Source organism: Colossoma macropomum, unplaced genomic scaffold (assembly GCF_904425465.1).
Source record: "Colossoma macropomum unplaced genomic scaffold, Colossoma_macropomum, whole genome shotgun sequence".
In the NCBI taxonomy this organism is placed as follows: Eukaryota; Metazoa; Chordata; class Actinopteri; order Characiformes; family Serrasalmidae; genus Colossoma; species Colossoma macropomum.
The window spans coordinates 57381921-57398754 of record NW_023494792.1 but is presented as its reverse complement, the minus strand read 5'-3'; the positions used below and the strand labels follow the sequence as shown (position 1 = coordinate 57398754).

Here is a 16834-nt window from a genome sequence, read left to right as displayed (position 1 = left end):
TTACAACAGGTGTTGTCACAAAGCAGCTTTACAGAAAAATCTGGGTCCGAGCCCCCATGACCGTCGCCAATGGCAACAGTGCCAAAGAAAACCTCCCTAAGAGCAAGAGGAACCAAGAGGAACCAAGACTCAAAAGGGGAACCCATCCTCCTCTGGTCAACAACGGATAGCAAATAGCGTTAGTATAAAATATTAGAATACAAAACAGGGAAAAACAGGTAAGGCAATGGTTAATTAGATAGTTTGAGTCTGCGCAGCAGCAGCGGCAGCATCAGAGGGGTCAGTTCAAGCAGGTGAGATTTGCACAGCATTGTACAGCGAGAAGCTCCATGGTGGTCAAACCGGTCCAGAAGGCTGGTGAGCAGTGGGCACCCAATCAAGGACGAAGAAGCAACAGCATCAGACCGCACAGGATGGGCAGCTGTTCAAAGCCTTTACAAAGTCCTCAGTTTACACTAACAGGTTTCAAACTGTCCTTTTATTAAACTTGGACCAGATTTTTAAAGTCATGTTTCTAAAGTGTACGCCGCTTTAACGTCGCTTTAACGCAAATTCAGAACCAATCTATAAACCCACTGTCATGAAAACACGATGGCTGCTTAAGCATTCGTGGAAAAAATATCCAGTATAGAAGAGAACAATGGGCCTCACTCACCAACCGTTCTTAAGAAGAAATTTCTTTTTAAAACCCACTGACGCAGTTTTCAGGAAGATTCTGACATTTACCAGTGTTTTCTTATTAGGCATTTGTTCTTAGGTAAGAACAGAATCTACACACACTCAAGAGCACAAAGGTGAGAACAATTCTGTGGTTTAAGAACACGTCATGACACTGACGCAGACTTTTTCTTAGGAACTTTTTCCAACTGAACTGATTAAAACTGAACACCTGTTTTCACTGTTTCTTTGTTTATTTTTTAATATTTCCTCAGGATGACCAACTGTGCAGCTTTTTTAAACAACAATTTGTAACCATTCAACATTGTTCAACAGTCTAACATAAACAAGTCTCAAGAAACTGGAACTCTGCATGTTAGCTTCATGTTTGGAGCTGAAATTGAAATAAATGAAAGTGTCACAATTAAAGCTGTAACTAAAATCACAGTACACAAGTGTTTTTAGCCACATTACCTTAACCAGTCAGGTCATTTTGGTCTACTTTGTGTTGTACAGCAGCTCAGGGGGAGATGTATATATTTACTCGCTACTAAATTCAATGTAAAGACCAGTCTAAGTGGTGCAACCCATTTTGATTCACTGATGCGTAAACCTGAACTTAAGCTATAACTAGAGCATGTTTAAAACTGGTGCAAATTGAGGAGGTATATTCACACATTTTAACTGAACACTTCCACCCGCCAATTCTTTAATCAGTCATTTTAAACCTACACTTTACAGTGTGGCCTGTATCTAGACACCCTTTCTGATTAGTGAATGCAGCTACATTAACGTTCACTCAACGCTGACACTGGTGTTCAATTAAGCTTGTGAAATCTCTTTCAGAAAACCGTCGCCAATCGAATGGGACACTCTGGAGCAGCAGCACATGAGCCTAAGGTCACCATGTTAAACGCCAAGCGTCAGCTAGAGGGGTTTAAAGCCTCCCAACACTGAGCTGTGGAGTAGTGGAACTGTGTTCTCTGGAGTGATGGAGCTCCATCCAGTACATTGAGTTGGAGTGACCCAACCTCAGTACCTGACCTCACTAATGCTCTGTGGCTGCAATCAAAGCATCACAGCAATGTTCCAACATCTAGTGTAAAGCCTTCCCAGAAGAGTAGAGGCTGTTCCTGCAGCAAAGGGAGACAAACTCCCTATTAATACCCTTCATTTCAGGAGAAACACTGGAGGAGCAGGTGTCTACAAACTTTTGGCCATATAATGTAGCAATAAAACTAACATGAACAACAAGTTACAGCAAATGTAATATTCACTGAAATTAATACATAAATGCAGGATGGTAAAAACTGTGAAGTCAGATAAAAATTTTAAAATGGTGCATATCGTACAGTTTTCTTCAATTTTATTTTTTCCTTTATGGTCTCTTTATACTATTTGCGCAGTCTGCTGTACCAAAAATGCTCAAAAAACAACTCATCTCACTTGATCATTTTCCAACCTCTCTTTATCCCTTAGAAATAAACAGGCTGTTTTTGTTACTGCGCCCTTAAGACTTCTGTACATGAGCTCTGTTCTGATTGCCTGCCCTGTGTACTGCCTCATTCTGAAATACTCTTTAGAATGTAAAAATGAATGGGCGGGTCTAAACTGCTATAAGCCAGACAGGCAGACAAACGTAGATGAGCCGTTTCCCGTGACATCACAGAAACAAATTCAAAACAGGCTGGTCTTGCAGTTTAGTTCTCATATATGGACTGGATGGACTGGAGAGGGAATGGCTGCCTCGAAAGTTTAACAGTGTTTACATATTAGTTAAAACTCCTTTATTTTCTATTTTAAAGCTTGGGGAAGTCAGTTTTCCATGATAAGGGCCATTTAAAGTCAGAGCTGTATTGAGGCTGACTGACTGTCATTTCTGAGAAAAGGAGAGTCCTTCGCCATCAAAAATACAACTTTTCCCTACTTTTAGAAATCAGATTCACAGGGATGGCTATTTTGTTAGTCTGCTGACATCGAACAATGGAAACCGTGATTTAACACTGCCATCTATAGGTGGGAAGAGGAAATCACTGTGAGCATGTAGGTATGTACGAGTCTCCTTTACCTTCTTCTGAAGCACAGTGACTTTGCGCTCTTTGACATCGAGCATGTCTTTCAGGTCGTGAATTTCTCCATTAAGTGTGCCTTTCTCCTCTGACATCTCCTGGATCTGCTTAGTCTTCTTGTTCAGCATGGCCTCCTTCTCCTCCAGACGTAGACGCAGAGCGTCCACCTGATCACACAAACACACAGCAGCTGTGAGCAACTCAAACACCCTCAAAATACACGCTCACCACAGCAATAATCAAATTAAAGTCATTCTGTGCTTCGTGTAGTAGCACCGCTTTTCTTGCTCTTCATTCCATTTGTTTTATTTATACTTGAGGCTGAAATATATTGAAATATAAAATGATAACATTTAATATAACAACAAATATAACGTAATCTAATATGATGAACAGTTTGAAGTAACACTAACATGTAAACGCACATGATTCTATCAAATAATTTCATGTTTCTTTTTTCTGTGAGAAATGTATGCAATTGTTTGTAAAAAATTGGGTGCCCGTGATCAAATTACATGTTTTGTTCATTTTTTAAGTGGCAAAAAAAGCGAACATATTCTCTACAGTCTGCACGTTTTAATATACAATTGCTGTTTATTTGCTGAATTTAAAATAATCAGGGGACAAAAAACAAAACATCAAATGTGGCCTGTGTGAAAGTTATGGCACATTTGGGCTTTTATGTATTTTTTTCCCATTATTTTTAACTCATGTCATGCCTTATTTAAGTTTATACCCTGAAGAGGACGTGTTCTCTATGAGAAATGTATAAAAGCGAGCCAAGTGAATTCCAAAGTGAGAAAAATATGCTTTCTGCATATTTACACTTGCTGATAGAACAGCAGTAAAATAAGTCTATCTGGCTTTTTTCAGGTTCACTTGGCTGAAACTGTCTTTTATGTTGATATGGACAAAAGTGCCTTCAAATCATCTTATGCATAAACTCAACACAGCAGAAACAATACAAATAATAATAATAATAATAATAATAATAATGTAACAACTTTCCAAAAACATTCATCCCCATACAGACAAAAGTATTCTCCACTCTAATTTGGAATGAATCCTCAGCTCCCTTGGCTGGTATTATAAACGACTGGGGAAAATTTCTGCCTCGCTAAGTTTCTGACAGAGAGACCCATTCACTCCAAAAGCGACTTAAGGTATTTATTGCATGTCAAACAAGTGAAATATGAGATTATTCATCCAAATGACCATGTTAGGAAACAACTTCTTGCTTGATACAACAGTGCCCCCTAGAGTTTCAACCAACATCTAGTCGTACCATTTGTGTCTATTCATGTTAGACGTTCTTGTGTACATAATCGTAAGTCCAACAACGTATTATCATGTTGTGCAGTTCTTGTGCAGTTATTTAGCTCCTTCACAATATCATAAAGGTTTATAGGTGCCATGTGAGTGAATATGGCAGACAGCAGCAGTTTGTTTAATCACTGGTAAAGGAGTACAGTTCCGTAGGGTTTACCTCGGTCTGCAGGATGGCAGCTCGCTGTTCTTTGGCAGTTAGAGACTCTTTGAGAACTTCAATGTGCTGCTTGCTATCTGAGAACTGATTGGTGAGCGTCTCCAGTTTAGTCTGCAGGCCCAGGAGTTCAGTGTCCTTTCTGGAGAGGTCCTGCTTCACCTGGTCGATCTGTAGAACACGAACAGTAAGTGAGCTCATGCTGTGTGAGAAACGCTACATGAGGAAGAGCACAGTGCAGGTTTTCAGGCCCTGCCTAATAAATAAACAAACAACTCTCCAATTTTTCCCTTCTCTAGTGTTCCTTCTCTACTGCATACATACAGACAGCGTAGCCCATAAATAATTGGTGACAGTTTTTTGTTGTTTTGGCTCTGTACTGCAGCACTGGATTGGAAATGAAACAATGACTACGAGGCTAAAGAGCAGAATGTCAGTTTTAACCGAAGGGTATTTAAAGATATACTGAGTGAACCAAATATAACCTTTGAAATACAGTCCCTCATTTCTGGGGACCACAGTTAATCGCACAAGTTAACATAATGTTTACAGATTGCATATTACCACTTTTCTCTTTCTGACAACAATACTGATATATTTATCCAGGCTGGAACAACCAGACTAATGAACAGTTTCTACCCACAGGCAGTCAGGCTTCTGAACAAGCTGTGAAGCTGTGGGTCCTTCCCCAACTGCCATTTCACTCGGTCACGTATTATTTATTTATTATATCACTGCTACGACAATATCACTAAATCACTAAGTCACTTCAAAATGTATATATACTGTTCTCAGATTATCCCTTGTTTAGCATATTTGTACACAGCAGAGAGTTCTTACATATGCCCCTCGTCTCTCTGAATATTTTGTGTATATTTATTTTATTTCAGTTTTAGTATTTTGTTTTTAAATTTTCACTTTGTTTTCTCTGCACTGTTTTTAGTATGTATATAATGCTGCCCTGTGCCTTACCACAAGCATTGCAATGCATTAATGTCCCGACATTTTGTGCAAATGACAAGCTTCAAACTTGAGTCCTGAGTATCAGCCGATACCGATCCAATAATTTATTTTTCTTAAAAACTACGAAGATTTAAAGAGCCCATAGTGCGGAAAACTACATTTTCCTTACTTTTAAATAAAAGAGTAGTATCTAAGCACTGCTAAAGATTCAAAAAATACTATTCACTTTCCAGGCCAAACATGAAACTAAGCTGCAAAAACAGCCCATTTTGAACTCACTGCTTCTGAGATGCCACAAAAAACCAACACATTTCCACATATTCACCTATTTAGCCTACTGCACTTTAGTTCTGCCTATTCACATTTAAGCTAGAAGGAGTGTTTCAGCCTGGTCAGCTATTTGAATGAGACACCAATACAAGGCAGCCAATCAGAAATGTTCTCAATATTTTTGGTAAATAAAAATCACACAAAAATTACCCCAGGAGAAAAAATAAAAAGCAAGAAAAATGCAGGACTTGGGCCTTTTAAACCGTGCCATTTATAATAGAAGCAAACATCTAAAAGTAGGCTCAAGCTACTCAAAACACTCTACTACTCAACACAAAGAAATAACATAACATGACACAATGTGCAATTTCAGGGTAGATTCAGATACATGGTATCGCATTGGTGCCATCTCTAACAATCTTAAATAAACTGCGAAGTTAACGAGTGCTTGTCGACTGTGACCCAGAGATGTTTACTATCTTTCCTGGTGATGCTCTACTAGGACGCCCTTTTCAGTTGCTACTTGTTTGAGGAGTTTTTTGCGCTCAGTTTTGTCGTCAGTAAGTAAAATTTAAGTGGAATTCACTATGAGTGTCAAGTTAATAACATTTCATTTTTTTGTCCTGGAAAACTCCATGAATATGAAAGGTTTTGGGTTGTTGTCTTGCTGCAAAGTATTGCACCATCAGTTTTGAGGCATCTTGTTGGATCTGAGCAGTTAAGATGCTTCAGAAATCATCCTGCTGCCTCTAGCAGCCCCAGTACCGTTAAAGAGAGCTGATTCAGTCCCACTAACAGCATGCCAGAGTCACCATGTCACACAGATAAGCTAGTGTGCTTGTATCACAAACAGTTCCATTTTCTCTCCACACTTTCCTAGTTTCATCACTCTGGTGCAGGTTAATCTTCGTCTCATCTGTGCAGGCTTTTTAATGAATAGTTTAGCAAACTGCACCCTTGCCTTTCACTTAATGAGACTTACTAGTTGTTTGTATTGTGATCAACCTAGTAGTGGGTGGTATGGGCAAAAATTTAAAACAAAAAATTATACTTAAGCTTACTGATGGTTTTGGTGTATGTAACATCATAGTGTATTTATGTATATATATATATATATATATATATATATATATATATATATATATATATATATATATATTTTAAATAAAACCCTTTTGGAGGTTTAAGTAAACCTTTTTTTTATAGATTAGCAAATCATATATTATTCTGGATATCCCTTCACTTTTAATAAGAAACACATTTAACAACTGTCGTAAATCTAAAATATTTTTATGGAATATTTTATTGAATAAGCCCACAGCAGCTTCTGAATGTGATGAATGTTGCTTTATGTCCAAAAGTCATTTGTCTCATATGTGCGTCTCTCTCACACTCGAGCTTTAATATACGACTATCAGATGCTTCTGGAATTCAGTAAATATTACAGCCGTTCACACTATCAGTTTTAGCTGAGAAGCTGTGGACCCTCTCAGCTTGTAGGCAGAGACCGCGTCATCGCCTGAAGCACCTGGCTGAGTGAAGAGTGCCATCAACAGATAACCCTAAGAGACTGGCTTTTCCTTCCAATCACCCCCCACCAATTAACTCACAACAATCTGATAGCTGGTCCTTTGACAACAAACTGGATTAACTTAAAAACCTGACGAAAACTGGATTTTTGTCTTTGAGGTGAGCAAGCAAGCCAATATTTCTAAAAGTGTTTATTGTGTGTTATTGTATTTAAATGTTGTTGTTTATTCTTTGTGGCAGTTGTACATGATTTTTGATGTGGAAACGCTGCAGTTGCCCATTTAATCTCGGTACAGCAGTCTATTTGTGGAAAGGTGTGAACTGTTCTCACAGCAGGGGCTCTCATCCCTCACCTTCACCCTACATTGCTCGCTAGCAGCTCGTCACACAGAGAACTAACAGTGTCCTAGTTAACCTGATTTTGTTTGATTATATTAATTAAAAATATAAAAGTTGATTTTTCATCCCACTGGCAGAATAAAGTGTAGACATGCTGGTCTAATCCACTCTTTACGGTAGTCTTACTTAACTACTTTTGGTCACCTGAAATGGGTGGACCATGCATAACACATCGGATCTGATTCATAAAGGATTCACTCAATATGGATGCATATGTCCTCAAATTAAAGCTGACCATTTGCAATTTAAATTCACCATCATTGTTTCATTTCAGATCCAATGCATTGGAGTACAGAGCCAACAAAACAAAAAAGCGCCAACTAAATTTCGCTCCTCAGTCAGGACATCTGTGGTGAGAGGAGATGACAAAGCTGACTTTGACGTGACTTGTTTACTCTCCAGTTACTTACAGACTGTACTGTATAACTGCCAATAATTAATCAATGATGGAGAGCCCTCCAACCACTGATGTAAGTCCTTCCAAAAATCTGTTCTGATATACTTTTCAGTTTCACTGAGGAGCTCGGGGCACTCCAGCATCTCATTGTCTCATGCTGCAAATACAATTTGAAGTGTTAAACTGGACAGACATAACTGATCAGTTGAGGTTTAGCATTACTACACTGCTACAAAGGGAGAAAGCATATCAAATACACTAGAAAACGCATTAAGTATGTTTTTTATACCAGTTATATAAGTTCAGCTGCGGGACATACCACACATTCATAGCAGCTGCCCCGACTTGTGTTGAAATGCTGCACTGAACCGCCCAACTTATATATACAGCATAGATTAAAGATCAAAATTTCTACAGACATCAGTCATCAGTCATGTGAGTCATCACCACAATGGTTTGCTGTGAAACGGTGCATTGTAGAGAAACTTAACAGCTCAAATTTCTTTCCAATGGTGGTAACAGGAAAGAGGGGTCACAACGTCTACAACTCGTTCTATTTACTATCCAAAACAAATAGTGGACCTACAAGTGTCTGAGTTTTCATATGTAACATCAAAAATAGAAGTAGAAAATAACTGTTAAATAGAAGTGAATCCTAAAAATGTGTTTTCTTTAGGCACTATTTTGCATGTATCTCCCCACTATGAACACATTTAAAAAATAGGATTTACTTTTATGTGAGGGAGCTTTCAGAGGCTTTAAACTCTCCTATTGTTTCTGGGCTCAGTTTGACACCATTCAATATTTAGCATCTCTAAATAAATAATTGACAGTTTTTTTGCTCCATATTTAATGACTTTCACTAATTTCATGGGGACAACTGGGTAAATATAAAAGTAACATAATGTTTTCAATGTTTTTGTATGCATCGGTGTCCTTTGGGGTCAGTTTGACCCCACGGCTGTCTTAGCTGTATATAACATAAGAAATATCAACATATTACACACATTTGTTTTGGTTGTTTTGGATGATTTTGAGGTCATGTTTTTATGCAATTTTATTATCCTTAACAAAAACTTCCCTCTGCTTTAGGGCCCTAAACTAAAATCATACCTGTAGTAGTGCAAGAACCACGGACAGTTAACACTACACAGGGGACAGGAAAACATCATTCCCACCAGAACTTTGAGATTTCCCAGAGGTTTAAATTCCTGGGGTGAAACTGACCCCAAGGATAAAATATATGTATATATAATATATGTTAGTAAATTTGAGGATAACAGGAGGGTTAAATTCTTCAGATATCTGGTTCCTATCACCACCACTCCGCAGGTTTCTCTAGAATGACACATTTCACAACAAGCTACCCTAAATTAACGATTAAATGATCCAAGTGAAGTTCTCCTTTACAGTGCTCCACAGGTCCATTCACTCTGACAATCATTAATTCAAAAATACAGTTAAAACAGAGAGCTGTATTCACTCCATGGACATAAGCATATTTCAATATAATTCTAACATGCATGGTAGAGAGCAGCAGGTTAGCAGAGGCTCTAGCTGTGATTCTACCAGCAGTAACCCTGGGGAGAAAAAGTGTGCTAAATTACAGCAGAAAGGAAGGAGAAAAGGAAAGAACAAGGCAGTGGAAAAAGAAGGAGCAATTAAAATCTGGTGGGATATTAGTGCTCACAGCTCTACTCCATCCAGCACTATGGAACAACAGCAGAGGGGGGAAGACAGTGAGAGAGGAAAAGTGAGAAAGTCAAGGAAGATAAGAAGGACAAAAAATAAAAACAGTGCCGGGGACTCTAGCGTGGCGTCCGACCTCTTTGCACAGCAGCGAGCAACCCTGCTTTCCTGATCAGAGGGAGAGTGGGAGAAACCCAATGACTTCACTTGTTTAGAGTGCGCCACTGCCTCCTCAGCCAAGATCCTGCTATTGTGGCAGCAGACAGCCACTGATAAGGCACTGGGAGTCATAGCTGGAATGTTTAATCAGTTCCGTCCCTACACCTCCTATATTTTTCCACCTCACCTCACCTTTGCCCACGGAGCCCATTGATCATACTGTCTCTGCTGCAACTGTTTGTTTACATCTGTTCTCCTCTATCTTTCCCATGACTTCATTGAAGAGTCAGAGACTTTAGTCATCTACATGGGGTCAAAAAGGGCTAGAACTGCAGGCATGAACTATTTTGGTCTGAAGAATAAACTGAATAATTTCTTTAGTCATAAATTATCATATAGTAGCTTAATAGATCTGCCTATTGAACAAATGGACAGTTTAGGATTAAGACTACATGATTATTTGGTTTGGATAACGTACTACAGTAGAAATAAACAGAATAGAAATTGCAAGTGTGGATCCACAGACTTTTGTTATTTGGCACTAGAGCAGTATTTTGCCGACAGGTAAACTGTTCTAAAGGGATGTCAGCCTGCATGTCTCTTTAGGATACACAGTACTGTGAAAAGTCAGAGACCACCCTTCGTTCATTTAATTTCCAATCAAAACAGCCGCTAACCATGTTATTCTTTAGCATAAGGGACAAAAAACATTAACAGAAAATTACACAGAAGCCTCAACAACTAAATGTGATATCACATTTTTCAGTATTTTGTGTGTCCAACCTTTGCCTTTAATACATCAGGCAGTGTTTCGATTTCTAGCTTCCATTCTTTTCAGGAGACCTTTAGTTTTTCAAAGAAATCTACAGGGATATCTTTCTACATTTCCAAAGTTCAGTCTTAGTAGTAGGTTGAACTTTGAATTCTTACGATCGAAGCGATCCCAAACACATTCAATGATGCTGAGTACTGGACTCTCTCAGTAAGGGCTTCTTGACAGCTACACATCCTTTCGGGCCCATACACTCTCAGAAATAAGGTCTGAACTATCACTGGGGCAGTGCCCCTCTTGTCACTGGGGTGGGACCCTCAAGGGTACATCTCAGTACCTTTAGTCAGGGAACATAACTGTACTGTAATCCAATTACATTTTTTTTTTTAAGCTGTACTGACTCCACACACCCCGTCTCGTCTCCAGGCTTTTTATTTTACTGTTCTGTTTTTAAACATTCGGTTATGAAAAGGTACAAATATGAACTTTTCACCTGGAAAAACTTATTTAAGGCTCACAATCAGACCTTAAAACCACTGTTGTACCTTTGAGGTACATTTACATTGTTTGTACCTTGACAAACAAAAAACATACCTTATTTCTAACAGTGTACAGCGCTGAGTCGTCTTCTCACAGTGGAAGGATGGACAGAAACACCTGCTGATTTTTTCAGATCTGAAGCAGCTTGATTTTCTCCTCTCTCTCAAAGAAAAGCTTTAAGTGTTGTCTATCTGATGGGGACAGTTTTGCTGGTCTACCAGGCCTTGCATGGTTGATAATGAGTCCCATCTCCTCTGTATCTTTTTATCATTTTTGAGAATGCTGTTTTTTTTCTTATGCAAGTGGATTATCTTGTATCTACTCTTTAATTATCAATTATTTAATGGTGGTCTCTGACTTTTGCACAGTACCGTAGAGGGATATATGATTCTTCAGATTGTGTAGCACAGGAAAGGTACATAGCATAGCTATCATATGCGTGGATCCACAGACATTAAAATGTCCTTTAACAGAGAAGTTAACTCTTCCAAAGCCATGTCAGCCTTTAGGATATAAAGGGATATTTGATTCATTGGTAGTACTACAGCAGACGTACGTAATATGAGAATCATACGTGTCCTTCTACTGATAAGTTAACTGTTCTGCAAGCACGTAATCCTACATGACCCTTTATTATAAAGAGGAGCTCAATGGTGCCTTGTTCTCTCTCTGGTGAGGGAAGCAGAGCTGTATGTGCACTAGGCTGGCTCTCTGGGTGTCTTACTGCAGAGACCTCCTGCTGCAGCTCAGCCGCCCGCTTTCTCAGCTCCTCGCCCTGGGCCTCACTGTGAGACAGCTCCTCCTTCAGCTGCTCTACCTGTCAGGAGAGGGTGCTGTTACTGCAACAAACCACCAAAACAGCATCCCAAAGCTCAGCAGGCGGTCACTCCTCAGCCAATCACCAGTCACCATGCAGATCACATGGTCAATTCTTAACGTGAATGACATACGCAGACCAATCAGCATTCAGCATGCGGGAGAAACTGCCTGTCTTCAACTCTTGCACAAGAAAAACAGAGGTGCTTGTTAAAAAGCTCATTTGATTGATCAGTTGGAGGCACAGACCGAGAAATGCAAGAAACTGTCACACATTATACAAAACAAACAGATCAATATTAGCACAGAGTAACAAAACGCTGGTTAGGGCAGACTGTTAGTGATGAAGAAACAGCAATACATTACAAACCTTTACTCATATATGTCTAGGCATCATGTAACTACCTTGTTCTTCATGAACTTCGAGTGACTGCGGTAGACTTCCATCTGTTTCATCTCCTCCTCCCTCTCCTCTGTGCTCAGAGCTCCGTTTGACTTCAGCATCTGAACCTCCTCTTCCAGATCCCTCAGACTGCGCTCCAGAGAACTGATCTTAGAGTCCTTTTGGAGAGTAAAAAGGAGAAAAAGGTATTGGAGCAAGAAATGAAAAAAGCGAAAGAATCATTAACGAACACAGCAGGAACAAAGCACAGCAATAAATAGGGCTGCATGGTAAATCGGATTATTATTATTGCTATGAGTTTCTGCAATAAACACATTGTTAAAAGAGCAGTTTGGCTAATTTACCCAATTTTCCACTTACCCTAGACATAGTCTACCAGCCAAAACATGTCTGAAGTCCAAATTTTGCTTCTTTACTTCAGAACTGAAGCTACAAGGACAAGGTTGCTAACAAACACTAGAACTCAATCGTCTCTCAAAAAGCCCAAACGGTTCTGCAAAAATAAACCAATAAAACGTCTTTTATTCTGCTTCAAGGTCTTTATTAAGTTGTGCAGACATGCTCATGTGGTTTAGAGCGCAGTATGACTTACTGTGAACTATAAAAAAAATTAAAAAACTTCATTTTAGACTACATCAGGTCTGGTATTCGTAAGCAGGGCTGACCTTAACTCAGATTCCCCTGCAATTTTTACAAATTAGTTATAATTACAGACTGTAGATCAGCACTCGAGATGGTTTGTGAATGCAGACCCTACAGTGGCTGCCTGCAGTTTTGTTCATATTTAAAGCTCACAGCAAGTCATACTCTGCTCTAAATCATATCGACAAGTCTGTGTGATCTTAATGAAGACCTACAAGCAGTTTGAACAGGGTGAAAGAGGCTTTAGTGATATTTTTGCAGAAACGATTTGGGCCATATGGGTGATTACTGAGTTCTGCTGGTTGTTAGAAGTGTTAGTCTCACATGTTCAGCTCTAAACTAAAGAAGCAAAATTTGGACAACAAACATGCATCACCATAATGAGCTTTTTAAGGAATGAAATATAGATTTATTAATTTTGTAGGCCTATACCGAAAACCAATATAGACATACTTATTTGTGTTTGTAGCCTGACTGCAAACATGAGCAGAAAAAGCTGTTCTGGGAGTCCTGACTGGTTTTAGAGTGAAGTACCTCATGAAACTCACTGACACTTCATAGGATCTAAATTCTCCACAAGGGGGTGCCATTAGTTTTTAACCACCCAATAGCTTTTGATGCTTGGCAAGTGCAGCACTTCACAAGAGCGACACTGCATGTCCTTACTCAGCCTTACAGCACACAAAACAGATCTTGCAGTTTTGATGTAAGTAGCTAGAAATATTTAATTATTTTTACAACCCCACTTCCAAAAGAGTTGGGATGCTGTGCAGAATGTAAACAAAAACAAAATGCAATGATGTGCAAATCATTTGACCCCTATGTTTCATTGAAAATAGTACAAAGACAACATATCAAATTGTTGAAACTAAGAAATTATTTACCACCAGGTGTTATATTAACACCTGGTGGTTGATTGGCAACAGGTCAGCAACATGACTGGGTACAAAAGAGCATCCAAGAGAGGCTGAGTCTTTCAGAAGTAAAGATGAGGAGGGGTTCACCACTCTGCGAAAGACTGCATGATTAAATAGCACAACAATTCAAGAACAACATTTCTCAAGTAGCAAATAACTTATGCCTTTCATCATCTACTGTAAAATATTCAGAGAACCTGGAGAAATCTCTGTATGCAAGAAACAAGGCCAAAAAATAGTATTTGCTGGCCGTGATCTTTGGGCCTGCATTAGGCGGCACTGCATTAAAAACCGACATGATTCTGTAGTGGAACTCACAGCATGAGCTCAAAAACACTTCTAAAAACCAGTGTCTGTGAAAACAATTCATCACTGCATCCACAAAATGCAAGTTAAAACTCTAAAATGCAAAGAAGAAACCAAATATAAACAGGATCCAGAAATGCTGCCACTTTCTGTGGGCCCAAGCTCATTTAAAATGGACTGAGGGGAAGTGGAAAAGTGTCCTGTGGTCTGACGAATCAACATTTAGCATTCTTTTTGGAAATCATGGACACTGCGTCCTCTGGGCTAAAGACCACTCAGCTTGTTATCAGTGCACAGTTCAAAAGCCAGTATTCATGACGGTATGGGGTGCATTAGTGCGCATGGCATGGGTGACATGCACATCTGTTAAGACACCATTAATGCTAAACGATATATACATGTTTTGGCAACATATGCTGCCATCCAGATAAAGGGAAGGCCTTGCTTATTTCAGCAAGACAATGTAAAATCACATTCTGCATGTATTATAACAGCATTGCCCTATATTAAAAGAGTCCGGGTGCTAAACTGGCCTGCCTGAAAAATACGACAAAGGAGACCCTGAACTGTTGAGCAGCTGAAATCCTATATCAAACAAGAATGTGAAACACTTCACTTTCAAAACTACAGCAGTGTCTCCTCAGTTCCCAAACGCTTACAGAGTGTTGTTAAAACAAGAGGTGATGAAACACAGTGGTAAACAGGCCCCCGTCCCAACTTTTTTGGACTGTGTTGTTGGCATCAAATTCAAAATGGGCAAATATTTTTCAAAAAACAATAAAATTTCTCAGTTTCAACATTTGATATGTTGTCTTTGTACTATTTTCCTTTAAAAAAAATAGGGTGATTAGCATTGCATTCTCTTTATTTACATTCTGCACAGCGTCCCAACTTTTTTGGAAATGGGGCTGTATTACTTTGCACAATAGTGACTGTCGCTTTTGTAACTGCTGCGTGCTTCTAGAAGAGGCTAGTTAGATTTCTGTTTACACAGCAAAAACAAAGTCTTGCAGCACATCCAGTCAGAGACACTGTTTTAATAATAATTTATTGCGTTTCATTTCATCATCATGATATCCAGCAGCTTCATTGCATTTTATGTCAATATTGTGCATCTTTAGTGTTAAAGGAGAAGCTTCTGCATGACTGAACTTGATTATTTTGGGGGACGTGGAAAAGACTCTCATCGTCTCACATATAAACAAACACTTGCCTTCATCTCAATGACCGTCTGCAGGGCTTTGGTTTTGGCAGATTCCGGTGCTCCCTCATAGCGTCGGTGGATCTCCTGAGGAGAAAGCATAAGACGAGGGTCATGAGGAGTTGCAGCCATGGGAATATGATGCCTCCCCCTAGCAGCGGCTCCCAGCAGCCGCAGGTCCACGCTACCATCCCACATCATTCCAGCTCAGCCCAAGCTAGTGTTCTCCTATGCTTTCGCCAAGTTCTGAGCAGTCTCTTCTTTTACTCCCTGCTTTTTAAATGACATCATATGGTTCAGAACAGAGCACAGACCCAGCCTGCCGGTCTACTCTCATGCTTTCTTTTAGTGTTGAGTGTTTGTGCTTCACTGAGTCTCTTATGATCAGGATAATGTACCCAGCATCCCACAAAGGCAGCTAATGCAACTTCTACCACATACAAAGAGATGGAGGCAGCCTGCATTACCCGAGGCAATTAAAGAACACAAATTTGATGATGGTACAAAAACAAAGTATGTGTGGTAGAACAAGTAGTTTTATGCATTCGTAAAAGATTACATGCAAATAGCATGATGCATCTGCCCACAGTACGTATGTGAGTCAGAGCTATCATGGTGGCCTTGCGTTGATATTTTGGTAACATCTGAAAAAGGTCAAAGAAAATTAGAAATTAGTTTTGTATGCATCAAGCTATCTGACCCCTGAAACATGTATGGAGAGAGCAGTCATGATTATGGGGAATACAAGCTCTGTCGACTTGAGTATGCCTTCCCATTTCCCAACTGGTGGGTGCAACTTGTGTAGTTTTTGTTTTTGTTAGATTTGATAAAATAATTATGAGAACAAAGCCCCTCAGCTACAGTGGCACATGGATAGTTAATGATTCTCCTTTTATCTATGAAGCAACACCTCAAAGTCATGAAAGACAATGTCTTTAATTATTCAGTTTACAAACTGAGAAATATCAAACATTTGACTGTTTCAGTTAAGAAAGCCTAATTACCCAGTAATGGTCCACCACAAAAGCACAAATTGCAGTTACAAATTTGACAATTTTTCTCTGTATATGATTTTAAATAAAGGAAAATGTTCAAAAAGCCTCAACAACAAGGGAGAGACCTAACTTAAATACAGTACTTTGCAAAAAATTAAGGCAACTTTGATTTAAAAAGCTATTTAAGTGTCCAGTAAGTATTAATTTACTCAGAAAATACTAATATTACAATAAATAAAAATACAGCTGGTTTACACAGTAAAAATTTCATGCAATTTTTGTAGTTTGACATGAAACTAGACTGCATGAATGTAAAGCATCCTGAAACTCATTTGAAACTCAGCCACAACATTTGCAAATGTTTCAACTTAGTGAAACAAGTTTCATGAAACAGCCAATCAAAACGGCAATAAAAACACATCATGATCACACCGAATGGCACACTTTCAAATGATTCATTGCTTAGATTAGTGAACAACTTGCACAGAAATGATGCTACAGGCAACTTGCAACTCGCAACTAGTTGCATGAAAGTTTCACAATGTAAAGCCAGCCTAAATTAATAGAATATGCAGTGATTTTGTGTTAGAATTCTTGTTTAAGTACCTCTCCTCATTGAAGTCTGA

The 16834-nt window shown here is 39.0% G+C and overlaps 1 protein-coding gene across 7 annotated transcripts in view; it reads right to left on the bottom strand.

Annotated features, from left to right (window-relative positions):
- erc1b (ELKS/RAB6-interacting/CAST family member 1b) overlaps nt 1-16834 on the bottom strand; it is a 360642-nt gene that overhangs the window by 261500 nt on the left and 82308 nt on the right. For 4 of the 7 annotated variants that reach the window (XM_036577652.1, XM_036577653.1, XM_036577654.1 and 1 more), the window contains exons 4-8: nt 15226-15300; nt 12150-12305; nt 11662-11745; nt 4213-4380; nt 2726-2893 (exon numbers count right to left, since the gene is read on the bottom strand). In XM_036577652.1, coding sequence (XP_036433545.1) covers nt 2726-2893; nt 4213-4380; nt 11662-11745; nt 12150-12305; nt 15226-15300 — 651 coding nt within the window. The remainder of the gene's footprint in view (nt 1-2725; nt 2894-4212; nt 4381-11661; nt 11746-12149; nt 12306-15225; nt 15301-16834) is intronic. The other 3 variants (XM_036577656.1, XM_036577657.1, XM_036577658.1) reach the window with 1 other exon arrangement.